The sequence below is a fragment of the Aulonocara sp. 'chitande type north' Nkhata Bay genome, linkage group LG12 (assembly GCF_057382095.1).
Source record: "Aulonocara sp. 'chitande type north' Nkhata Bay isolate Kocher_YH1m ecotype deep benthic linkage group LG12, A_spYH_male_GT1.1, whole genome shotgun sequence".
NCBI lineage: Eukaryota > Metazoa > Chordata > Actinopteri > Cichliformes > Cichlidae > Aulonocara > Aulonocara sp. 'chitande type north' Nkhata Bay.
The window spans coordinates 30863730-30891385 of NC_141355.1; the positions used below are offsets into that span (position 1 = coordinate 30863730).

The 27656-nt window shown below is 38.5% G+C and overlaps 1 protein-coding gene across 2 annotated transcripts; it reads right to left on the reverse strand.

Annotated features, from left to right (window-relative positions):
* Positions 1 to 1121: 1121 nt before the first annotated feature.
* On the reverse strand, positions 1122 to 27496 carry gak (cyclin G associated kinase). 2 transcript variants are annotated; one of them, XM_086315077.1, is made up of 29 exons: positions 27172 to 27496; positions 22821 to 22882; positions 21895 to 21954; positions 21371 to 21485; positions 20807 to 20949; positions 20468 to 20593; positions 17370 to 17459; positions 17068 to 17203; positions 16503 to 16615; positions 14662 to 14740; positions 12585 to 12702; positions 9099 to 9148; positions 8811 to 8959; positions 8457 to 8579; positions 8214 to 8347; positions 7914 to 8108; positions 7684 to 7801; positions 7514 to 7593; positions 7146 to 7339; positions 6799 to 6960; positions 6510 to 6676; positions 6106 to 6367; positions 5815 to 6009; positions 5559 to 5696; positions 5357 to 5443; positions 4990 to 5256; positions 4448 to 4596; positions 3099 to 3275; positions 1122 to 2914 (listed from the first exon to the last, which is right to left on the reverse strand). In XM_086315077.1, the coding sequence occupies exons 1-29, from the start codon at positions 27311 to 27313 to the stop codon at positions 2813 to 2815; spliced, it is 3933 nt and encodes a 1310-aa protein (XP_086171203.1). In that variant the 5' UTR covers positions 27314 to 27496; the 3' UTR covers positions 1122 to 2812. The 2 variants fall into 2 exon arrangements, with proteins under 2 accessions (XP_086171203.1, XP_086171202.1); XM_086315076.1 differs by having other exon boundaries at positions 5345 to 5443.
* Between the last annotated feature and the right edge of the window lie 160 nt (positions 27497 to 27656).

A 27656-nucleotide genomic window follows, 5' to 3' on the forward strand; every position in this document is an offset into this window, starting at 1 on the left:
TGCAGCTGAAAAAGACAAATAATAGAGGGAACAAAGCTTCAGAAATTGCATTTGGGCCAGAAGATGTGAAAGAATATTTGCAATAAATAGCATGAAGTCTGCAAGCTACTTCAACCTGAGCTGCACGTCTTTGAACATGGCAACAGTAACTCAACAGTAACTCAAATAAGAACAGGAAACGGGTTACAGTCACCAAAACTGGATAGCAGAAGATTGGAAAAAACACTTCCTGGTTTGCTGAATCTCAATTTCTGCTGCAACATGTAAAATCTGGCATAAACAATGGATCCATCGTGCCTGGATCCCTTCTTCTATCTTCTGTTGTTGGCTTCTTCCAACCGGATAAAATCCTGGCTTCAGTTAAATATCTTTCACTTGTGTTTCCTGGAGCTCCATCCTGGATGCATGCCCAGGCCTAATTAAAGTTACTTATGAGCTTTTCCTAATTTAGAAGACTATTTGGTTCTGAATGTGAAGGCTCCGCTTACCCCACCAAAAAAGAAAGAAAACAACCAAATATTTGCCTCAGGTCAAAATGATTTTAATTTTTTTGTTTTTGCAATGAAATCTACATTCATATTAGTAGGATGTAATTTGGTACAGCACACTGCCGATGCGATGTGTAGTTTTGTTTTTGTTTTTTTGCCATCAACACTCTTTATACTGTTATGTCATATTGTGGATGAGAGACTCAAGTAAACTTCAAGCATCAAAATAACTTTTACCTCTTTTCATTTTGCTGGCCCCCTTGTTTGAATGGTAACAAAATTTCAAAATGGAAAACAGAAGCAAGAATTTGAAAAGTTGTTTTAAGAGAAAAAAAAAAAAGGCAAATGAATGGACAACTGATAAGCACATAACAATTGAGAGGATATATATATTTGTAAAAGCACATTCGTATTGATATTTGATACTTTGGAATGACAGTAACAAAGAGGCTCACTGTGATCAAATAACCACTTTCCCCATTTCAACTCATCACATTCCACTTATATATATATTAGGTCAATTTGTGCCATTAATATGCACGAATACATGTTACCAACCCCTCCTCCCTCCCTCTCCCCCCCAAAAAATAGTAATAAATAAGAAAACAGGTGATTTGATTGGTCCATGAGGTAAAATGTGAAATACAAAGAAAGAAAAAAAAAAAAAAAAAAAAAAAAAAAAAAAAAAAAAAAAAAAAAAAAAAAAGGGAAAACAAGGTAAAATGAGTTGGAAAGAGTCGTGAACCAACAATAATAACAAAGTGCGGGACAGGCTGAGAATTAAATTAAGAAGAAAAATGTGGTTGCAGACAAGAAAGCATTTTATCCAACAAGGTTTCTTTATGTTCCACACACCCACACACAACCATTCACACAACCAGCCATGAAGCTAAAAAAAACAAAAAAAAAAAACAGCTCTCTTAACCACCTGATGGATAGTACTTTCATATTTACACTGAAGTGATGATTAATCAGCAAACAGACACAGACACAGAATGGACCCCCCAAAAAAAACAAGAAAACACAGAGCAACTAGGTTAAATCACCATTTTCTCTTTTTCGATCCTTTAGTTACTCCTCTTGCAAAAAACAAAACTAAATGCTGGAGGTGGGCGAAGTTTAAAGAGACAGAGAGGGCTTAATGACAGTTACGATGGAGATCCCTTCTCCATTTCTGCTACAAGAAAAAGAGCACTTCATCCAAAAAAAAAGAAAAAGAAGAAAAGCTGCTGCCCATGTGGACTACCCTGGTTTAAAAAAAAAAAAAATCAAACATACTACCTCAAGTTGTTTAGAGGTCTGGTGTAGGAGAGCATGCAGTTAGCTACATGGTGTAGCTTGAGTGGGAGGGATTAAAAGAGCACTTCAAAAACAACAGACTGCCCACTTGAGTTTATAGCATGATTTAACATCAATCTCAGGAGTGTGTGCAGCAAAATAAATTAGAATGGTACAAGCAGCACTAGTAGTGTTCAGCAGGCAATTGTCTGGAGAACAAACTCCAAAGAAGCCTTCACCCCTGAAGGTGCAGCAGTACAGGTAATACAGGTCATTTTCAATAGATCTTATGTTTAAAAATCCTGGGGAGATTTAAATCCTACTTCTGCATTACTGCAGGATCTTTATAAAAAAAATCCAATCCCTGCTACAGCAAGTATGATTCAGCAGCAGCATTGGCTCTTTTGAGGCAACTAAACATAAAAACTTATTTTTCAGGACAACATTTTGCAAACGTTCATGTTGGCTGACATGCTAGCTATTTTACAGCCACACTCAGTTCAGGTTTGCCACTCAGCTAAGGACCGGTTGTTTGCACAAGTGTCGAGCACAAATGAATTAACTATTCAGCTACAGCTAATGTATTAGTGTTGGGGTGTTTTATCTGAATATCACTATCATGATAGTCGTCTTGATAATTTTAGTCCTTGTATTATCTGATTTTGTTCCCACTTTGTCTTCTCAGTGATTGTTGTTTAATCCTTCCTCCTGATGTTTGCAGCACCACTCAGGCAGTCATGCAGGTAGGCAGTGAGTTTAAGACCGATCACAATGTTTATTTAACTGGCTGTTTATAGACCAGCAAGGAAACTTTCATTACAGCCAGACATGAGGCAAAAGGTCTTTTTTTTTGATCGAAGAAACAGAAGAAAGTAAAGGAGGGGGGAGGGAATGGAAGAGAGGACACCTCTCAGAGGCTTTTTGCCCCTAAGGCCCAATGTGGGCTCAGTCCTGTCCAATCTGGCCCAGTCTCCTGTTTTGTTAGGCCAAATCCAGTCCGGCCTGGTCCGGTCTGGTCTGGTCTAGCTGGAATCCAGGCCAGGATTTTAGAAGAGTGCTTTGGATCCCTGGTTCTCAAACTCTGACCAGGCGTCGTTCAGTTCCATAAAGATCATCTTCGCATACTGTTCGTAAGGCTGGCCCGTTGCCTGAAGAGAATTCAAAGGTTTGGAGTTTAATACTGAATTAAAAACAGAAAAACAAGAGCATTCATACTGAAAGAAGACCGTAAACTCATACTCGAGATTCATCTCATTTCCTGTTGTTTCACAAACAGAGGAGCTGCACCTTTTTTTAAGTTTTAAAGCACTTTCACAGTATTTGATACTGTACCTTATCAGGATGGACAACCAGCACAGCCTTCCTGTAGTATTTCTTCACCTGGTCAGCTGACACCAGGTCTGCCATGCCCACAGGCTTCCAGCGCGTTTCACCCTCCCACAACACTGTGTGTAGAGTTGACAGCAGTGCTCGGATGTTTCGCTCCTTCCCTTCGATCCAGTCCAAGATCTACAGCATGATAACAAAACAAATCTTTACTACTTGGAGGCTACTGTATGAGTGAGCTGATGAAAGCAGAGTTTAACCTGCCAAAAGGCATCCTAGCTGTACCCAATCTTATTGTTGTTTAGTAAAATCACCTGCTACATGTGTGACGCAGTATGCAAAAACGTGGCCAAGCCCAAAATGTTCATTAACTCAGAGATGTCCAATTCTGACCATTCTTTGAATCACTCTTTTTTAATAACAATGCAAACAGATTTTGTAATAAAAAAAACAAAAGACAACTCTACCACGTTTCCAAGAAATCAGTTGATTGCTCACAGTACACACCGCATTATTAGCACAGGCTAAAGATGGAAAAGTCACCAGTAAGGGGACAATTTTCACTGGGTGCCCAGGCATGTTGAATGATGATTTGGAGAAAAGTAGTGCACTGCTGTTTGCAGTTCATAAACAGATATTGCATATAGATGGGATGACATTGCAAACACTGGAAAATCTGGTTGTTTTTGACATTATCATTGCTTGACTCTTTTTTTCTATGAAACCGAGATTCTTGGTCGTCATCCTTGGCTGGCTTTTTGTGTCAGTGGACAATGGTGACTCTTTTCACAAGGATTAGATTTTTCTCCAGGGCCACACACTGTGTGTTTGTAAGTGTCCAACATGCCCTTCACATATTCTGCCACAAGTCTCTTAGCTCATCCTCCCATCATCTCCTGTTAGCCCACCACTACTGCCTAAAAAGTGACTTTCATTGTTGTCTGCAGACATGAAACAGATGCAACATAATAAATCATATTTAACAGCTGAAAATTTCAAGCCATTTCTAAAGATCTGCCAATTTTTTGCTGCCTTTAGACAAGTCTCTATCATTTTTGTTGATGTTATAAAAGCTTAATTAGTTGGTTACTGTTTCCAATTTTATGCATTCATTTATTTTTTAATAATTTAATTCTATTATATTTGAATGTTTTTGTAAATGCATTTATTCACTTCTAATTTTTGCTTTCCTTTTTACTGTAACCATGTTTTTAGCACATTTACCTTTTAACTCTTATGGTTGCAGTCATGGTTATGTGAGTTTTAGATTTTATTTATATCTTAATGCACTTCTGTTTTTAAATGTGGCATATAAATAAAAGTGACTTCACATATGTGTTCAGTTTGCTACCTACCTGTAATTTGAGAGGATCCATGTCTTTTGTGATCTCCTGTCTCCTCATTTCAGCAATGGTCCTTGGTCCCTTCTTGTCAGGTTTAGAAGCAAAACCCTGAGTTGACAGCAGATCCCCGAAATCATCCTCCTTTACCTTTGGCTTGGGCCCTGAGTGTCAGCAGCACAGATAAAACGAAATTATTTATGATATGGAAATTTTATGGGCATTTATTAGGGTTAGTCATAAAATGAGAAGCCTTTTATGAGAAGACCAGGGAAATATAAAATAATAACTGAAAATCAGCAAAGTAATGAACATAAATATTCCAAATTCCATCTTTTTAGTTTCCAACCTCTGTTTTAAGCTGCTGATGGTCTCCCCCCTGCTTACTGCTAATTACATACAGTGCAAGGCAAAATTCTGGACAAACTAACTGAATCAATCGGTTTTCTACTCATTTTTAATTTTCTAAATTATAAAAACTTAATTTAACTTTGTAATATCACCGCTATTGTTTTGTTCAAAATAGATAACTAGTATTGTAATCATGTCTCTCTTACCAAATCCAGGCCCACGAACTCCTCTCTCTTCTCTCCCACCGATCACACTGGAGAAGTTAAGGTTGTAGTTGGGTTTAGAGGACTGGGTTCCTGCAGGCTGAGAAGCTGAAGACCCTTTGGGGCCAGATCCAGATATCCAAGGTTTGTTCTGGGCTGAGGTGGGTCTTGCAGACTGCCATGGCTGAGCTTGAGGCTTAGCAGAGGAAGAAGAGGAAGAAGGACCCTTTGTGCTGAAGGATGGCCCAGAAAGATTACTGCTGGAGGAACCTATAGGAAAAAGATGGAGATGAGATAAATGTAAAGGCTTATAAGATTGACAGTCTTCCTCTTTTATGGAAATAACTCCTCAGCTTACCTGAGCTCCTACCTGGCAAGTTGGAGCTCAGGTTTCCTAGGTCAGCAAAAGGATCAAAGGTCTGAGACTTGGCCTTTGACATGGATGGCATACCAGAAGCTAAAATGATCAAAATATACAAGTCAACACTTTTATCTGGTTTCAATTTTGATTTTGGCTTTAAATCTCAAAATTTTTCAGTCACCAAAAGATCTGTAAGAAAGGTTTCTCCTACCTGTGTTGGTATAACTTGGTTTACTGGCAGTGGTGCTCATGCCAGCAGTGGTTCCTTTTGCCCAGCTGTCCCACCCACCCAGCAGGTCTGGTTGGCTGGCTGATGATGTCATTTTAGGGGTATCATTTACAAGCTTATCTGTAATAACACAAACATCCTAAGTGTCAACAACGGACTCTTTCCAGTGTAAATACAAAATGTTACCAGAAGAAAGAATATGAAATCCAGCTGGACGTCAAGGAACTGATGTACTTACTGAGGTTGAAGAGGCTGGTGTTGGAAGCAGGAGTGGCGTTGCTGTGAGCTGAACCAAATCCACTGGTTGCTGAACTATCAGAACCCAACAAGTCTCCAAACAGGTCTGGTCCAGAGGCTTGTCGAGATGAACCAACGCTGGAGCCAACACCAGAACCCGACCCCATCCCAAACGGATCAAAAAGATCCCCCATGGCTGCAACACAGGCAAAGTGACAGGAAATATTTATTAAGTGCAACCCAAGAAATCTCAGAATAATGCAGTAAGCATGTGTGAAGCCTCAGCTTTTACGTTTTTGGTCTGGTGTGGCTCCACTGGCTGGCCCACTGAAGAACAAGTCTTCCTGCACTGCTCCAGTCTGACCAGCAGGAGGTGCAAATAAGTCATTGAGGAGGTCGCTGTTGCTAGAAGCAGCTTTCATTCCTCCCTGATCTCCGTGTTGTGGAGCAGAGGACGAAGTTGAGGACATGGTTGGAGGTTGAGGGTCACAGTTCAACCCCAAGAGGTCAGCTGTGTCTTCAGGAGGAGCCTCCTGTGTTGCAGGAGAAGCCGTCTGAGAGGAGACAAGGAAACCAAGAAAATAAAGAAATGCATGGATGCAAGAAATAAAGAATTTTGGTAGTAATTAACAGTGTGATAAACGGGGTAATAGTTTATTGATAAAATAATACAAGCCAGCCAAAGATTTTCTGCACCTGAAAGTCAGAATCAAACAGCGGCTCGCTGTGGTCACGTGACATTGGCTCTCCACTGGTGGCAGAGTAAGAATAGGACTCTCCTTCTGACTGATCACTCAGATCCTCCTGGTCATTCATATATCCTCCTTCTTGACTGTCTGAGGCATCCTGAGCGCTACGTACATCTATAATCACAGGAAGCTAGTCAGTGAGATTTTCCAGAGAGAAAGGTTTGTAAGAAAATGCTACACGGATTAATAGAATTACACATTACAGATTAACAGAACAGAATATGACAGTACATTACCTTCCCAGTCTAGGGTCTGGAAAAAGTTGCTGGAATTAGTATCATTGCTCATCGGAGACTCTGGTTCTGTTGCACTGGAGCTGTCTGGGGTTTGAGCTGGCTGGGCCGACTCTGAGTCATAAAACGCTGAAGAACCTGGCTGACGAGGCAACTCGGGCTTACCTGCAGTGATAAAGGATCCAAGTTTATTTCATCTGTAGAAGCAAACTTAGAAGAACTTAAAAGCACCTTAAAGCCACGTAAGAAGTAAAACATCTAATATACAAATAAAATAAACAGATGACAACACTTTTTACCAATGCTTCTCCACTACTAAACTAACATTCAGGCCAAGTAAAGCCATGTACCAAATTTGCTGAGGATCTCTTGCTGCTCATCACGAGAGGAGAAAAGGATCTTGGGGTTGAGGCCTTTGGTTTGAAAGCCCTCCCATGGAGGAGTCTTGGTGCTGGGCCTGTCCCTGGGTTCAACCTCAATGTCCAAGTTGACCTGGAACAAGTCTGGGTACTTCTCCTGGATGTCACAGGCATCCAAATCATACCTGAAAAACAACAAGCAGATAAAAAAGAAATAATGAAGAAAGTATAGTTTAAATTACTTGTTACAAGCAGTGCAGCTGTAAAAGTTTAACAATGAAGACCACATTCAGCTGTTAATAAATAATAAGAAAATATAACCTGCAGCAGTATGTTATGGATCAAGACAACATACGTACTTGGCAAACTTGACAGTCGTTGCATTTCTTGGTACAAAGCCTGTGTGGAACTGGATCTGGAACATTTTCATGGACGCCATCTGAAAGACAATTATAAATGCTCTGAAAAGTGCATTTCTTCATATTCATTGCCACCTCGAGGCTTTAAGCAAGGGTGTCTGTATTTATACCTTTGCCTGCAGACGTCCTCCCAGCGTAGATCTTGCATGATAGATCACCACCAGCACGTCTCCTTGAACGGTAACATTGAGAGGAATCTCCGCTTTCCCATCTTCCATCTTAAAATCCCTGAAACATGAGATTGTGAGAGGAAAAGAGTAATATACATGTTAGATTGTTAAAATAAAGGGAAACTTGTCAGGCCATCCTTGTACAAACCAAAAAAAAAAAACAAACTTACTGCATCCTGTCATACTCCTGTGATGTGGTGAGCACCCTCTCGTCCCCAACGTAGACTTCGCAGAATGGCCGGCACCCATTACGCTGCTTGTTGAACAGTGGCACTGGTGTCATGATGATGGAGCGAATAACTACAGGCTTGCTGTGAGGGATGATGGGCTCCTCTGCCATCATGTCACACATATACTCTATATACCTGCAAAATTGAGATCATGTAGTATTTGATACATGACCTACTAAGGATGACCAACACACACCAGTCCTCTTTTCTACACATTTTAACTTGAATATTTTTCAATACCTCTTGTGTGAAGGTGCTATGCCTGGTGGACAGCGTTTCATTGAGAACATGTAGACTGCTGCCTCAGCAGTGGTGAAAAGGCGGCAAAAACACAGGAAGGAGCAAACTGCCACTGCTGATGCTGCTCTGCCATCCTGCACACAGAAAGGGTACACATTAAATTTATGACAGGTGACACTCCATTCAATTTGACACCATGTACTCCTCTCTACAAGCGCAGGCTCAAAGGACTGACTTACTTACCAGACAGTGTACCACACAGATGTTCCTCTGGTCCTGTTTGAGCCATAGATGCATGTTCTTACATACGCTGTAGAGACTGCGGAGGTTAGGGGCACGACGCAGCTGCCAATTACACTCTGAAACCTGCGTGCGCACAAATAATGCAAATTACTGAAATAGTGACGTAACAAGGACACATGCTTCAACAATAGCTACTGTTGTGGCAATAATAAGCTTATGCATGACAAAAGCACAGAGAAACACTACTATACCTGTGATCATTGAGAGTAAACAAAGTATAACACAAAGCTATAATTTAGCCTTGGTTTAAGTTATTTCCCACACCAACACAACCTTGTATCACAAAGTGCATACCCTGTTGTGGAATCGAGAAGGCCTGTATGATCGTTTGGAGAGGTTGTACACAGCGTAGTGGCCAGCATGACGTGAATCGAGGAACAGACGGACATCCTCAATGTTGTTCTTTATCGCAGACTCCACCCCTTCTGCTGGGAAAGACATGACTGCACGCGCACACACACGTTCATTACAGGCATGTATGAATCGGGTAACCAGTGATGCTATGCTTGTTCTGTAATATTAAATTACTTGACAATCAAATAATAGTCACTGAATGCTAAAGTGTTCGGGCACTTTACCTACCTGCAATTCTGGAGGTGATGTAAGAAATATCCAGGTCCCCTTTGGCATAGCTGTAACAGAAATGACAAGTGCCGTTATAAAAGCAGTATGTAAACAAAGTTAGAAGCATAAATGATACATTTAAGAAAATAGAGGAAATTAAACTGGTGATTAATGTCTGGGAGACTGGAAAAAAAAAATCCAACGGATGCAAGCTGGACAAAAACTTTTCAACTCTGGTTTTGAATCTCAGATGTTGAAATATTATTAACTGAAAATATTAATCTCTGCCAGAGCAGCCATTCAGTACAAAGTTTTAAACAGTTTTGATGAATATTGCCTCAATAATTATGCAAAATCGATTAAGACAGTCCCCAGTTTATCCTTCCGCTGAGTCTTTATTATAGCACAAGCATTTGGCAGATGCTTGTTGTCAGCATTCATTACGGCAACTTTCATTACTACAAATAGTGAGTATTAAGTAATACTGGCAGTAAAAACTTATGTAGTTAGGTTTCATTGGATCTTACTGCACATGCAATCATACTGGAACAATGACAACAGGTAAAAGAACACAGCCTGATTTCTACTGCACAGTTTAGGACAGACAAACAAACCATAGCTCAGTTTCTTTGCTTAGCCCATCTATGATGATTAAATTCATCTGTATTAATCAGTATTAGGATAAATAGATGATGCAAATTAAGACATATAAGTGAAAATGATATTAGGTAAGTAGTGGAACCATAATAAAACTTCCAACATTCAGTCAAACAGTCACTCATACTTGTATACCACAGCCTACATATAAAGTTGCGATTGCAATTATACATTTGCAACCCATGCCGAAGCTACTTTAATTAAAACAATATGGACATTCTGAGTTAAGGTAAACCCTAAAAGGAAAAAGACAGCCAAAAAACAAAAGCAATAGCAAAACATGCAACTGAATGACAACTTAATTAAATGTGATGATTCAGATAGCAGATAAAACGGGTTTGAAAAGAGAAATGTAATAAAAAGGTGAAACAGATGAAAACAGTCAAATGTAAATTAAATAGCCTTTTTGATTTTTGAGCTGAAGTTAAATTAAAAGTAATACTGGATATCATGGGATTCTCCATGTAGATCATAAAAGCACAGCTGAGTCAAGCTACACCAAAACTCCAGTGTCAAAACGACAGCTTCCTGCAGTCATGTGACTTTGCATTTGTTCTCCAGCAAATATGCAGTTGTATTGGATGGTTTTCTTTACCTTCCTTGTAACTGTCATTTCTTCATTACATTTCAGTAAATGGAATATTTCAAGCTGGATGCTTATTTTGGCCTACTTTTGTATGGATTCATTATCTTCAGTTCCAGACATAGTTACTCAGCAAGTCCATAGTTAAGTGTTGTCACATGGTTTGAAGAATCAGAGACGAAGGCTCAGGCTTAACAAGTCATTTAAGCTCTATATTGTTTGTTTAATTACTGCTTAATGTTAAGTCCATGACATCAGTTTTATACAGATATGTAAAAATTAAATTATTTTTAACATGTGAATTTTTTTATGGATATGTTAGTGGAGTTATAAGATAAAAGTTATCTAAAAGTAAGAAATCAATTGAACTAAATGAGCTATCACACTTGATTTGACAAAAATAACAAGCAAAAATCAAAAGGTTGTTGTTGTTTCCCTCAGACAGAAAAGAAAAATGCATATTTTTTAAACTTTATAGCAAGAAATATGATTGCTATATTAAGGGCCATTTAATTGAAGTTAATGAGTACTTTACCCTTTTAATCGAAGGCCATCACTGCTATGCTACCAATTCTAGTTATCTTTAAACAAAGTTCTCATAAAATGAGTTTACATTTGCAGAAAATAGTTTCCTGGAAAACTCACGGACAGTGAGTCTGCCCTACTGTGTCATTCGCTGATATAATTTTCCAGTTATTTCACCAATATATATGGGAATTTGTCCATTCACATCATGCTCTGCATTCACTCAGTTGAATTACTGAATGTGTGATGTTAGGATCAGAAAGCTAGGATGGTGGGCACTGAGCAACAGAAGATGTGCAACATTTCTTTCCTACTAAATCAAGCACACACTACAGAACACAGAGTAACGCATGGACTGACGCATTCCGCTGACCCATATTTACCTTGGGTTGCTAGGAGATGGACACATAGTGGGACCATGAGGGTTTGAGACAGAGAGGAAGAAAAAACAAACAAAAACAAAACAAAAAAACAAAACAAAATCATCAAAAAAAGTCAATGGCAAAACCAAATGAGACGGCAAATCTTTAAAGATGCGGATAATGGGACTATGAAAGGAACACTTTGCTGTTTAATCTTTCTATACCTTCAGCAATCATTACCATTTTCACTGGCCAGTGCAGCCAAGTGTAGCAGTCCAGAAAATCCAGTGACTTGCTTGTATAGCAATGGTCAATAAAGGGAGGACAGATGAACTGTGTGTCATTTCCTGGGACCTTACACATGAAATCTGAGTGTAGAACCACATTTTTGACCAGCAGACAACAAAATGTTCCTTTTAAAGGTAAATCTGGGATCAGGGTATGAGTGAGAATGAGACATACGCAGACAACTGCTTTCACATTAGGCCTTTGCAACTATGATGAAACATGATAACAGATGATGACATGACTGAGAAACAGTATTGCTTAAAAATGGTTGCCATTTGCTGGATGTCTGAATTAAAAATTTGTTATAGGACCAAAAGTGCATCCTTTCATTACGGGAAATTCAAATTTGTCAGTGCCAAAGTAAATACCGTAGTGGAACTATTTTAAGTTATAATAACTGTGACGGAGTGACCCGTCTCAAGGCAGAGTCCGCTGAGTATGGCACCGCCACCATTAGATCGCCAATCGTGCAGGGTGACGCAAGCCGATGGTATGGGGGTGTGGGGTTTAAATAATGAGTTCACGTGGGTCTGGACCGTCATGAGAATGGCCTCATTACGTGGGCCGTTAATGTGTATATGAAGTCGGGTAGACTTCCGGGAAATAGTTGAGAGCCTGTATCAATGTATATGTTTTGTGAGTGTATAATGAAAAAGAAATTCTGGGGGAGGGAGACGGGGATTAAAGTTAGAATAAAGAATTGGTGGTGACGCCAAGGGGGAGGGGTTACGGGATATAAGAGACGGCGAGCCGGATATGAAGGGGAGTGTGTTGTAACATACAGGCTGTGTAGTGCGGATCTCAGTTTTATGTCTTTGTAACCATCTTTTTATGCACTGGGGAGGCCGTTTCAAATAAAGTATCCACACTAATACCTTACCGACTACGCCTGTGTTTGTCCGGGAGAGGTCTGGAAGGGGACCCCGTGACATAACCAATGTCAAATGTGAAAAGTTTAACTGAAATGTATGTTAACTCCCAAAATAAAAAATACATACATAATGATGAAGATTAACTGAAAGACATATGACAAAAGTGCAAAATAAATAAATGTAGCAATAATACTCCCGATAACGAGAGGCTTCTTACCTAGCTACTGACTGGATGACCTTGGAGGAAGTATCCTTTATGTTTGTCAAAAAGCGTTCTGTTCCTCCCTTTAAGATATCAAACAGGCCACTGCCAGACTGATCGGGGTCATATACACCTATAAGAAATGGTGAGGAAAAGAAGAATATGGTAAATATAATGACTTTAGAGCGATGCCTGAGATTAAGCACTTACAATCAGTTTGGCTGGTGAAAGCACACCCAGCACCTATTAGCTGCAAGAGGAATGACACTTGTGACAAATGATCATGCACATATAAATACTTAATTACATTCTGGGCTTCATCAAAAGGGCTCAAAAGGAAGCGTTTTACCAATTAATATTTCAGATAAAATCAGTTTATTTTAGCTGCAATGCAGCTGCCTGATGCCGAGGTGCAACAACAGGCAGTTGGAGCCACTCCTCACAGGAAAGAGCAAACATATTCTGCCTTTCGACAGATGGTTGACAGGCAGTGCAGAAATCCTCTTAGTGAGTGGACAGGAGACAGCTTGCAGGTCTGTGTGTGTGTCTGTGTGCGTACAAGTCTGTGTGGATATTTATGTGAAAAATAAGCCTATTATGCTCACTGAGATAAACAGACAGACACAAATATAATTTTCCCAACGAGCACTTAGAGCTTATGCTATAAATAATCTAAATCTTCTTCCAAAAAAAACAACACGTAAATTAGTTATTTTTATATCCTTCATGATTTACTTCATTTAAATGAGACGTTATTGTATGGTGGGACAGTCACACTGTTGCATACTAATGCATGGTCTCTATATGTAATGTTTATTTTTTTCCTAAGGTGCATTTGAATCAAATTATCTTTTGCAACAGATTCACATACAAAAAAAACAAAAAAACAACTTGAAATCTGAGCACACCACTATCAGCCGTGATATAAACATTGCTAATTATACTACACAAGAGGCTCTTAGCAGGTTAAGGCTAATGATACATCAAAATTAGTGTGTTACAGATTGAAAAAAATATTGTTGAGAAACATTTATAGTGACTGTCTGACTCATTATGCCAGGAACCTGAACAGATATTGTAACAAGTAAGAGGATTTGTTCTACCATTAAAAATAGCTGGTTTCCTGACAGTACATCATACTGGGCCCTCGTTCAGACAAAGAGGAACCCTTTACTGATCTCACAGGACTTTGTATATGCAAGACCTGGCATGTGTATGAAATGTGTCAACAGCTGGATGGTGACTAACATACCAGCTTACCGTGTTTATTGCGTGACTTTCAGGGATACGGTTGAGAAATTAAATGTCATGTTCAATCACAGCTCAATGATAAACTTTATAGGAAAGATGTGGATTTAGCAGTTTCTAATGGTACCTGCCCACAGGGGCATTTTTCAACAAAAGGAGTCACGCATTTTCTCACCAATAGACATTTGACTGGTGTTCTACCAAACAGCGACTGACAGGTGCTCTCTCTTTCTCTCAGCCTTCTACAATCAGGCCTGAGACCTGAGTACATTTGTGCTAGGGCTGTTTGTGCAGGGATTTTAAACAGAAACCAATAAACTGGCTTGCCTGTGAACGTCTATCCGAAAAACAAACCAGCCAGAGTTGTTTTTTAAACTAATTTTTTAAAAAAGGACTTATAGAAACCCCGCAGGTGCTCAATCTGTGTTTGTTTTAAAATCAGCAACAGGTAGTTTAGAGGATTGCCTAGATGTTGACGTATGTAGGTCATTACTGATTTGCATTATGTGGTACAGAACTCAACTTTAAGTAAATGAGCAGTAGGCAGTTTCTCGAAACATAATGCAACTCTACTAAAATGCACTGCACAGCTGGTTATACAGATCATGAATATGAAATGTGCAAATAAAGATGTTGTGACATTTCCATTTAGGAAAGAATGAAATATCAATAATATAAAAATATCGATAATAGTGTTTTCAAGAACTTCAGTATTAGTCTCCTATACTTTAGTGTTAACACCTGAAACAAATAAACAAAATAAAAACACAAACTAACAAACACTGACCCAAAACCCTGTCATACAACAACAACAACAAGAAAATAAATGTAAAAAACAATTTACCTGCATTGTTATGGCTGTTGTGGATCTGCATTGATGGCTGTGCTCCATTGTTGCCAAAACCTCCGTTCTGCTCCAGCAGCTGCAGACATTCATATCCATCATACACTGGACGCCAACAGTAATACGTACTTAACATTGCAACGAGCAGGTCAACAATATTTTAAAAAGTTATGATGAAAGAAAGATGTTCTGTGACCTGGACTGTCTGTGTTTAAAAAAAAAATACCCACAATGGCTAAACCACCCCGGGAAAGAAAAACATCATCGAAAATATCCAAAAAAAGAAAAAAAAAAAAAAATCCAAAAATATACAATTTTTAAATATATAAAATAAAAATGGAACTTGATAGAAAATGAACAGTCAGAGCGCCTTAAACAAAGGAGGAGGAAAAAAAAAGTGTTAAGCACACGTCAGGTCCCTGAATGAAAAAAAAAACCAAAACAATAAAATACAAATCTGTAACTCCAAAAAGTCGATAAATTACAACAAATTAAAAACAGGCTGTGCCAGATGATCGCTGTCGATCTGGGGTTTGTGTTCAACAGCCAAATAGCCTCTGCGTAACTGTCTTGTTTATTTCCCTCTCAGTGTCTCACTTCCCTCACAAGTTTTCTCCTTTCCCTCCTCTCAGCCTCTCCATATGTCTGTGCTGAACTGCAGCAGGGAGAGGAGGAAGAGGAGGAGTAGAAGTCCGAGGATTATAATCTCCTTACATCCAGCAGGGAAACCCCTTCTTAACCCTAATCAGATCAGCAATCGCCAAATCTGCCTTCACTCTGCACACACTTACCAGCCTTATCAGGATTCAGTTTAGAGAGAAATTTGTAGAAATGTAAAAAAAAGTCTATCTGCCTTGATTTGCTAATTTCCTAATGATTAAACGGTACTTTAATATAAATTTAGTTCAGGATACTGACACTGACCAACTCAGCACAAAACAAGGAAAATGCAATGAAATCAGTGTAAACCTGGCAAATGTTGAAACTGAAAGCAGCTTTATGTCAATCACAACAATGACCGAGGATTTAGTGATAAGTACCTGGATTTTTAAGGATTTGCGGTAAGAATCATAATGAGTTGGGGCTGATAGGTTGAATAAGGTCAGCCATCATGCAGCGTAAAACGATTTCTATTCCAAAACCCTGATTAAATCTTAAATCTGATTGTGCTCAATTAGCTACTGTGGTGCAGGTGACAAAAAGCAACACCGACCATGCCAATGAAAACACAGTGTTACCACTGAACTGTTGGTATCACTTCATGTTTGCTTTAAATTTCAGTTCTCTCAGTCTTCACCTCTGTGTGTCTCTCTCCCTCTTTTTTGGCCCATTAAGACCTTACCAGCTGGCAAGAGAGGCCGCTGGGAAAGAGAATACAGACTCCTTTGTGCTTGTGTGTTTGTGCGTCTGTGTGTGGTGTATGTGAGGCTTAGCAAATGTAACCGCATCAGCAATTTGAGAGTGTTCAAGTTGTGTGTGTACATGTGCACATTTACACAAACACACACAGAGGAAGAAGCCGTGTGGTTGGCCTGTCAATAGCCTCTTCACAGGCTGGCACACACTGAGGATGAGACTCAGTGCCCTTAACCAATCATGTTGTTTACTCTAAAATACTTGTGAAAGCTGTCAACAATTCAAAACCGATACCTGGAGCAGAAACGTTTTAACTGCTACCAACTCGTCTGATGAACTCAAGATGAAGATTCAAGAGCTACTTTACACGTATTAAAGGATTAGACATGCAAGCCTTACCATAACTACTGTAAATGTGCAGTGTTTTTTTCCGTATTATCACATCTTATATCAATGACGAGGGTACTTTTAGAACACGCATTTACCTCAGTAATGGGGGACTTGGGGTTGACGTTGCGTGCTGCTGCTATCTCCTGGAGCTGGTTGACCAACTCTGTAATAGACAGACGCTCCTCTGGGTTCACCTTCAACATGGAACCTGAAGAGGAGGAGAATGGGTAGAATGTGGGTTGAAGTTAGTATGATTATAAAAAAGATACAAATAAAAATTTATGATAGCATAACTGATGTTTGTGGACAACACAATTGTAAAAATATTAATAAAAATGGCAGAAAGCTGATTAAAATTAATTAATAACCGATTGGTCATCAATCACATACACAGAAATTAAGGTGAACAAAGAAAAAGAATCCGACTTTTACTTTAAACTGTATACTGTTTAACCAAACTAACATTGTTAAAAGTTTTTAAATCACTAATGCATTTTTGTACTGCATTGAATTGCATGACATTTCTACATGAATGCTATTGTGCTAAACATCTGGCAGTCTGGTAAAGGTATAATGTGGCTTAAGGCATCAGATTTATCTTGTAGGCATTTAGCTGGTATCGATTAATAAATGGACTGGTGCCTGACGGGCAGTACATACGTATGAGGTCGTGATACACAGTGTATTTCATGTCGTTCTGAGGCATGGAGTACTTTCCGTTGACAATTTGTAGCTTGGCTCCATCCTCAAATGGATGCTGCTTAAAACACAACAGGTAGAGGATGCATCCCAGAGCCTGCATGTGAGACGACACATGATCAGTACAATAATCAAACTCCTTTGTTTACAGCAAAAACACAAAAACATGCATCAAAAGACAATCAAAACAAAGACAGAAGAAGAGAAAGTCAGTTGTGTCTAAATTATAAATGGAGGTACACTAATGTCTGAAAATGACTGACCCAGATGTCTTGCTTCTCATTGATGGGAAAGTTGGAGTAGAGATCGATCATCTCTGGCGTTCGGTACGCAGGAGTGGTGTTCCTTGTTATCTACAGAAAAACATTTTTTAAAATGAATTGACATGAAAGCAAATATCAAGCTTAAGTCATATGTTTGTAAATCTTTGTAAAATTCTTTCTCCCGATTAGACAGAACTGAAAAAGCCATGTGCGCTGTACAAGAAGTGCACAAGATGAGTACATTACTCACATCTCCATAATTTCATTGTAGATGTACAACGACAATAAAGGGCTATTCTATTCTATTCTATTATGTGCAACATGTGCCTGGTAAACAAGAAGTCTATTAGATTTACAAGCCAAGACCTCTGGTGTTCTGCATTCGAAATTCATCTGTGGCAAAGCTCCAGTGTGTAAGTGGGCAGCTGTGTGGTTATGGTACAAATATAATTTACATGATTGTTTAGGGCTTCCTGGACCTCTGGCTATTAATCCAATTAAAGGTTTCTGGTTTATGCTCAACACCATATCAATACTGCCACTGACCCACTCTGTCTTTGTACGTGTATTTTTGTCTTCTCAATTAATCATCCTACTTTTTACAAAGCAACTAAAGGAAACAAAATGAAATCAAAGTGGCTGCGGTTTTCCTTTTATGTTTTCTTTAAAAAATTAAAACCATATAAAATGTCTACCTGTGAAGCAGATTTCAACCTTTAATCTCTAATCACATATTCAAGGGTATCAACACAATCTTGTGATCAGTGATGAAATTACTATTTACCGTTTTCATTCGCTGCTTATCTCTTGCTTTTAGTTCACTCTGAGGATCTTTAATAGCATTTTTCTTTGTCTGTCATGTTTTTTTTTTAATTTTAAACTTTATGGATACTTTTGATTCCTTTCCTTATTTACAGTACTGTGCAAATATTTTGAGCTTCCCTCATTTCTTTGCATTGCTAAGAAAATGGGAAATGCACGTTTGAATAGCAATTTATTGAAACGTGCATTTCCCATTATGACCACCTTTATTTATGCTATCAAGTTTTCTTGCAATTTCATTAGGAAATCTTCAAGATTGGAATCTCCTTCATGAAACCTGGAAAACCAAAGTTCTTTAGATGTTTGCTGCCTTTTGTTCTGTTCTCTGTCAAAAAGATCCCACACTGCCTCAATAATGTTAAGGTTCAGGCTCTGGGGAGGCCAAGCTATGACTGATAGTGTTCCAGTTATAGTGCATGTTTTTTTCAGATGGTATTACATGGTGAATCTAAATCTGACCATACTTTTATTCCTTCATAATTCCATCAATTTATAAAAGACCCCTACAGTCTGCACTGTTTTACACACGACTGTAGACACTCATTGCTGTACCTTTCTTCTGGCCTTTTCATTCCATAACTGATTTTCAATCTAGCTCTTGTTTAATTTGCCATTTTCTCCTGGTTTTCTTAAGAATGGCTTCTTGACAGACACCCTTCCACTGAGACCGAACAGTAGAGAGATCAACTGAGGAGACAGATGCATCTCTCAGGTTCTGTGCAAGGGCTTTTCTTATTTCTCAAGGACACAACTTTGAGATACTGTTCATCTCCTGAAGATAGCTTTTTGGTTTTTTCTTACTTTTTTTTGTCAACTAAAGAAATGAGAACAAATGATGTGCTATTGAGACAGGCTGCTGGTAACAAATTGCCTAAGTTGATTCTTTGCTAAGTTGTCAGTTATGTTATATTTAAGTAATTTTTTTAAGCATGAATGACTTGTAGATCAGTGTTAAGTGGCTTAAAAATATATTTCCGATTGAAAGGAGCCAATGCCCAAAGACAGACCTTCAGAAAGCCTGGAAAACTATTGTAGAGAACTATTGCTAAAGATCACTTAAAAAAATTAAAAGAAAGTCTGGCACCATGGAAACAAAATTTCAGGAAATGAGAGGTGACTCCTCCTCCTGTTGTTTTAAATCTGCTTTATAATAAGTGACTTAAATCAAATAACTTTAGAATTCATATATTAATCCATCTATATGTTCAAAATCTTAGATAAGACTTCAATATTAATGAAACTCAGAAAATATCATCTCATATAATACCCAATACAGCTTAACAGCGCATGTACTGTATAAGCAGTATTGGGGAGTAACGGAATACATGTATCGCCGTTACGTATTTAAAACACAAAATATGAGTAACTGTATTCCGTTACAGTTACAGTTTAAAAAGGTGGTATTTAGAATACAGTTACTTTGTTGAAATAAATGGATTACACTGCGGTGGTGGGTCAGGATTGTTTGGGTTTGTTTGACAGCTACGTTCTGTTGTTCCAGGCGGCAGCGTTACGGTTGCCATGGTTACAGGACGAGGCTCTCTCTCTGCGACTATGTGCCTCCTGGGTGAGAGAGCGCCTTTTTGTTGTTGTTGTTGTTGTGCTAAGCTAATAGGCAGAATGCTACGGGCATAGCTCTAAAGAACGTAGCCTCATGGGCAGTGTAGTCCGTGCTACAGGGAGAATGGACCGCCATACACATTATGTGTCTGTGAGCAAGAGGAGGGGAAAAAAAAGGATAGTGGAAAAGTACGAGCTGTCACCGAGAAAAAACGGGAGCTGGAAGCATGTAAATATGATAATAACCACTGCACCTATTAAGACTCGACTGTACACTGTGTTTGTGTTTTCCTCCGAAAACAATAAGTTCCGCTGGAGCAGTCTTTCAACGCCTCTCTCTGTCTCTCGCAAGCAAAGTTGACCCACACAACAAAGTAAAGCTATTTTTCGGCTACAAGCCCGACATGGAACCTGCCGTATTAGTCAGAGGTCCCTTTACTGCGGTTCGGAGCCGCGGACCTTCGGTAATAGTAATAAATCACACAGCAATAGTACATTCACGTAGTTGTAAAAAGCATGATAATATATTAAGTAATCCAAAGTATTTAGAATACGTTACTGTCATTGGGTAACGTAACGGAATACGTTACAGAATACATTTTGGGGCATGTATTCTGTAATCTGTAGTGGAATACATTTTAAAAGTAACCTTCCCGACACTGTGTATAAGCAGGTCACTGTTAAGATCACCAAGAACTGTCTGCATGCTTAGGTACCTCATCCTCCACCATTGACCTCTTCTGTGCGGACCAGCTGTAGTCTGGATAATGTGACACTGTGGTGGCGCTGCCAAAGTCACACAGCTTGATGGTGCCCTGGTTACTAATCAAGAGGTTCTCAATCTGCAACACATCAACCAAGCAGTGAGTTAGCATTTCATTTAATTGCCATAAGTAAGACTTCTGAGACAGAACAAGGGCAGCAGCACATGATATGATGAAAACGTGGTCATAAGTAAAAGCACCAACTAAATAACTGCACTGTATATTGTGCATTTTTCTTTATTCTCCTCTCTGACACATCAGTCATCCTTTAAATACCAGAGGCAGACAAACCTTAAGGTCTCTGTGTATCACGGGAGGCTTCTGTTTGTGCATATGCTGAACAGCGCGGCACGCCTGATAGAAGATTTTTAGCACAGTGTCACATGATAGAGGAGCCTTCTGCTCTACCCTCTTAATAAAGTCCACCAGCTGACCTGAGGTGAAAGAGGTACAAAAACACAAAAGAATGTGAAACTGTAGATAAAAGTCTTGTATTTAGTAATAAAATTACAAAATTAAAGAAAAAGTGCTTTGCACACATCCTACAAGTGATTTATTTCTGTTAACATACTTATTGTGGTAAGCAGTAAGGTATTTGCTCAGAAAGCTGAAAAACTGCTGAATGAAAAAAACCTTGGCTGCTGTAACTACACAAAAAGGAAGCAGAGCAGGAAACGAAGGCTACAGACAGGAAACTTTCATCATGAATGCCTTTCAGTGGGAGTTACTCAGAAACAGTTCCAGCACCCCTGAATTACTGCATGTGCATTTCATGAATGAGTAAGAACTGATTCAGCACTAAAGAAACAAAACTGGGAAAAGTGCCTTTCTGTGTGTAGCAGTGTGTGTTTTTACCTTTACACAGCTCAGTGAGGATCAGAAACTCAGCCTGCCCGGTGTCTGACTCCTCTTTACTGATGGAGGCTGCAGAGCAGAACTGAACCGTATTTGGATGACCGGACAGCTTTTTCTATAGAGCCAGCAGGTGAAGGAACATACAGAATAAACACTGCTGCTGTGACAAGCCTCGCCTTAAATTTGCCATTTCATAAATCACAATCATAACCAGTTTCTAGTGGCAGAAGCTGCTGGTTTTCACCTGTCGCATGTCAGCCTACTTTGTTTAAGCTATCCGCAGTTTTAGATTACAGCAGGTGTCCAAAAAGCAAACTACTCAAAAGCTGAAAAAAATTAACCAGATGCATTTTAAGAGAGATGTGATGACGAAGGAAATCCTGAATAGAGAGATATGGCAGATGATCTATGGGTGTTTAGTGTCAGCTATATATTAACATTAGGTGTGAAGTAAAAAAAAAAAAAAAAAAACAACTTTTTACAGAAACACTTTTGTGCTTTACTCATTAATAATTAAAGGATACCATGAAGCAGACTTCTTGTATGATTTCTTTGTTCTTCTCTTCTTCATTAGACAGCAGTCTCTGGAAAAAAATGCATACAGACCATTGCTTTGTTCTGTGATCAACATAATACATGCCTAACAGGACTGAACTAGCATACTGCAATAGACGGCCTATAAAGCATTAGCTTCAAACAAAATAAATATTAATAATAGTAAAATTACAATTACTTTAAAGATAATTTATGTGGTTATCTGATAAATCCACTCAAAGGACAATTTAATTGTTCAGCATTTGAGGTTTTTATACTTAAATGAGAAGCTAATAAATATATATATATATATATATATATATATATATATATATATATATATATATATATATATATATATATATATATATATATATATATATATATATATATGATACAGCATGAACAGAATTGAGTAAGTAGGAAACGGTGCAAACATAATTGTTTGGAGCTTCATCATTCTGTACAAAATGACTTGCAATAATTGCATATTGCATATGAACAACAAACTACCTGGTAAGCGGCCGTCCACATTGCTAAGCCTACATTTTTTTAAGTTACTGTCTCATTAGTACAGCTGTATAGATAAAAAGGGAAAATCTTTCTGTTAAGGGACGCGTCCAATGGCATGTTTTGATTCAGCAGTGTAATGCAGACAATAATGCATTACACAAGCTGACAAGTGCATGTACTAATAACCTGCAGTACTTTGTCTGTTTTGCATATTAAAAGCAGGTGCTGATGTAAAAATCAATGTAAGGAGAGCTAATGTGCCTGATTTGATGCATTGGGTAATACAGTGCATACAATGACACGCACATTAACAAATACATGCTCAGTGATGAGCAACACAGCCAAAACGTAACAGTGGAACATTTTTAACAATGAGGGTATGGGTCAGTACACCTCATCTTACCTTGAGGGCGTAGTCTTTACCACTGCTCATGTCCTGGGCTTCATATACAAAAGCAAATCCACCTTAAAAAGAAAAAAAAAAAAAAAAAAAAGAGAAGAAGATGAGGATTTAATTTACAGTTTTTTATGATTTAGTGTTGGGTTGACGATTCTCAAATGTTCAGGATACTGAAAGAGTTTTGTGATACTGACCAGGATATATTCTAACACTGTCTAGTTGATGTCCTGGATTATTATCAAACGTCTATGTTTAAATTATTCTGAAATTAAAATGACAAAATCACTTAATAATTAATTAATAAACCACGTGGGAAGACATGTTTAATATTTAAATTCATTATTAGTTTTTGTATTAATGCTGTGTTCAAGTGCTTGTTTTCCTTTTTAACTTGGGAATGGAACCATTACAACATGCACCACTTGATTTCATGCAATACTGACTGACTGTAAGCCCTACTGGGTATCCTGTTCATTGAAGATGCAGCTAAAACCTTGACTGCTTATAATGTCGTCAAATCCATTTTTCTATAATAATCGCTCTCCATATATACACAGTAGAGGGCTGTTTTATAAATTACAATTAATAAAACATTAACAGCTATGAGTTTTCTGTGTTACAAAAAGTGGCACAGGTTACATTCAGAGTTTTGGTCTAAAGTTTTTACTTATTCTTTTATTTACAGCAAGTTTTAACTGTAATATAGATTTTCTCCTATGGGAATATGTGTCATTTCTGCAGCTTGTTAAGCTGCAACTTAGTAAGATCACAAATGAAGCCCAGCTGTAAAGTTAAAGCAATGCAAACTGGACACCTGCATTCTCACTGGAACATGTATTCATTTGGTTTTGCAGGAAATGTTTAAACCTTGTTATCCTTGATTCTAATCTGTTGCTAACTCTCTTTTACACTGCTAGAATTGCAGCAATTATAAAACAGAGAACACACCAAGAATACGTATTCAATCAAGAAAATGTATTTTAATCTGATGTGCTGACAAATTGATTTTGTCAAATAACCTAATTTAATGTTTAAAAGTATCGAATTTAAACTATCAGAGCTCTAAAGAGCACCTTTCATGTTAGAAACAATCGGCAAAGTCACCAGATTAATGATTTTCAGTAGCAATACTTTGTCTTATTTTCAAGAGTGTTGCAATTTAAAGTTTCCCATGTGTGGGACTTAATAAAGGTTTATCTTATTTTATCTTATCCTATCAATTTACTGTTCGCCTATTGCTGTTCTTTTTAGATTATCATTTTATCTGATAGGATCTCTGCCTGTGTGGAGGAGTTGTGACCTATGAAAACACTCCTTTTTATGTGAGCACACACAGAGCCTGAAATGGAAAGCATGCTTAAAAGAGAAAGTTGATAACCACTGTTGTGAGACCCGTTATCTCCAGCTATGGCTTAAGGTTTTGTTGAGCCAGCTAATGCTAAGAAAGCCTGACGGTGTTGAACTTCCTTCGTAGTATACCGCTCTGTAGACACTACTGTCATAGGGAACAACACCATTCTCATCATAATATATTTTACAAAAAACTTCTGTGCTGCTTAAAGCCAGTCACTTAAACTGACATAACATTATCAATCTGGGATTAATAAAAGCTAACTGTCTAAACAGCAGATGCACTTGTGGAACAATGTTTTTTTTGGGGGGGGGGCGATTTTTGCATTATTTTGATTTTCTTTTCCCCGAGTCACTGTGACTAGTAAAGGAGAAACTTCAGTCTGGGTGTGTGTGTCTCAAATACTTCTACTTACCAAGCCTCAGCCAAACAAGGAAATGCCAAGATTACCACAGACATGAGTAAATCAACTACCAGCCTTCTAATCTTTAACGGGTTGCTTTGCATAGGTCCATGCGCGTATGGTGGTCACTTCCCCAGTTCTCATAAAACCTCTTTTTCTGGGACTCTCACCAGGGACCTCGTGCCTGCCTACATTTATTTATTTATTTGCCTGTGCTTCAACTCTCAACTCACACAAAATACCGCAACAAAGCGTGTTGTTCCTTACAGGTTATGTTGTGTTATGCAACTCATTTTGATAACCTCCCTGCGGAGATTAAATGTCTTACACAATTTTGTAAAACAGAAGGTAATTTTCTCTGCTCCAATTTCCAAACGAGTCTAAGAAAAAAATACAGAAAGGTATTTAAAAATACCTTAAATCCTTCTTTATCAAACACTAATTTATTCAATCTCACTCTGAAACAATATGTGTGCCTGGGTTATACAATTGTAGGACTATAACTGGTGTAGTAGACAAAAACAAAAAAACAGAACCATCTGGTTACAGCAATCCATTGTTTTTGTCTCAGCAAAAGGTCCTAACAAAGACACCTTTGAAATTGCATGACGGGAGTTTGAAACAGGCAGCGCTTTAGTGTAAAATGATCTCCACTCCATTTGCTTTCATTTGGAAGGTCTTGTGCGTTTCCTTTAACCTGTTTGAATCGAACTATTGTGGACCAGGAAGTGAAATCACAATACTAATTATACTAATAAAGAGAGAAAGTTGATAGTATATCTGAAGAACAGTAGTACAGTGGTTAGCAATGATGCCTCACAGCCAGAGGACTCCTGGTTGTGTGAATTTTGCATGTTCTCTATTAAAAAACAAGACAAACTACGACTTAACTAAAGTCTTTTATCACACTAGCTTTGCATATTCAGTCAACTTTAAATCGATGTGACAAAACACGTAGAAATCAGCCGTAGACAATAGTAAATGCCATCTTATTTGCCAACATAGTCATGTTTGCTGGTGCACACCATACAGGAGGCAAGACAAAAAAAGAAAAAGATAATTAAAGGAAAAGTGGAGCATGTTTATTTGAAGCCCACCCTTAACCCTCAGAGTGAACTGCTTTCCACAGTTTCTAAATTTATAGCAGCTTTCAGGGGGCATCATACAAAATAAAATAATATACCATGACCACTCTACTAGAGTAGGTCAAAGAGTAGGTTTTTAAAACAGATATATAGAGATGTGTTCCAAGACACTTTTAAGAATATAAAAGTGTATTCAATATAAATAAAAAGATGCCCTATGTAGATTTAAGGGTTTTTGGATGTCTGGGAAATTGCTATGGAAGAAATGATATGCTGGCTTTCCAACTGGAGGTTATAGTTATACAGTTGGGAGATTGAAGCTATAATCAGCCAAAATTTTAAGCACTTTTCTGCAAGACACCAGGTGGAGATCACATCAGTAATCATGGATCTAAATATATTATTTGATTGTTTGTGTGAAATGTTGGAGTAGATCATGTTGTGTAACCTGACAGGGTATGCCATGTTCTCTTCTCACCTGCTCTCAAGAAGCAGAATATACCACTTCCAGACACAGCAAAAACAAATAATCAGTGATACCTCTAAAAATCAGGAACACCAGATCAGCGTTTTCCTTTTTGCCTCGGAAGACAATTTCTATTTAGTTTGCGAAATAAAAAACCAAACTAATCGACTAATCAGATCACACTAAACTGTTGACAATTACCAAATTAAGTGCTTTGTAATGCTAAACTATCAGTCCAAACTGGTACATAATTGGTCTACTCTGATATATTTATTACACGCTCAAAAAGCAGTAATCCAGGCAGCAAGACCCTTCCTTGCTGTCACAAACCTACCAGTAGGTTTCTCCTTATGGCATCTGTGATATTCACTTGTTTCTACTGCAGCCCTAACCACAAACGTGGGACGATATTTTTATACTTAACAAAAAAAATTCAATAAGCAGGCACCAGTGCTGGCACAGGAATGCCGCTCTTGTTGACGTCAGAAGAAACAATCCAGCAGAATTTTTCAAGCGCTCTGTTTCGACTGAAACTTGTAAAGAGTTTCCAGCCTGCCCTGTTACAGATAATCAATTGGTTTGGTAATCAACAACACCGTCATCACTCATATCTTCGGGCCCGGCAGGCCTGACTCACACTTTTATCAAGTCTTTCTCATGAAGCAAAAAGTGCCGTGTTTCCAAGAAAGACAGACGGTAAAGGTGGACACGTAAAGCGCAGCTCTGCCTGCACACACACAGCATTCAGTGAGGTGTAAAGCGGTAACACAAAGCAGACACGTCAAGTTTAACTTTGAAATGTCTATTCCGTCTCCTTGAAGTACCTAATTCTGGAAATTGATTTAGCGCTTGTTAGATACAGTCCAAACCAAATTATCACCTGGCGTTTGCTCGGTGGCTCACTGTCCTGCACTTGCTAACTATATTATCACTTACTCCACTAGAGGTATTTCACAAATGCTAACATGTTAGCAAATTCAGCTAACTAGCATTAACTAGCCGCTGAAGACGTGACCAAAATTTATTGTTGTGATGCGCACGTATCTCACCTTCCGCGATCACCCTCCTGATTCTCAGCTTCATGTCACCGAGTTCAACGACTTGTCCGACGAAATCATTTTGGTCCCGACTGGCCGCTCCGGAGGAGCCGGGCCCGGCTAAGAAATCTAGTGCCGACTGGAATAGAGACATGTTTTCGGGCCGCCTCCGGGAGAGGGAGTGAGCTGTCTAAATCTTCACCGGGTCCGCAGAAAGACTCTACAGCAGTTCACTACGTTACAAAGATGTATAAGCAGGTGATATTATTCTTTCAATGGAAGCAAACATCCTCTTCCTGCTGCTACATAAACGGGGACACCATCATCACCGCACCGACTTCCGTGAAGGGTGATGACGTCGTGACACGATTCAGTCATATGACGTAGAAGGAAAATAAAGGTAGGTTTGACTTTTAAGGGTCGTAAGAAACCTTTAAGAACTGGTAAAATTAACATTTGTTTAATTTTTAATGGAAAAAATATTTATATTATCTTGT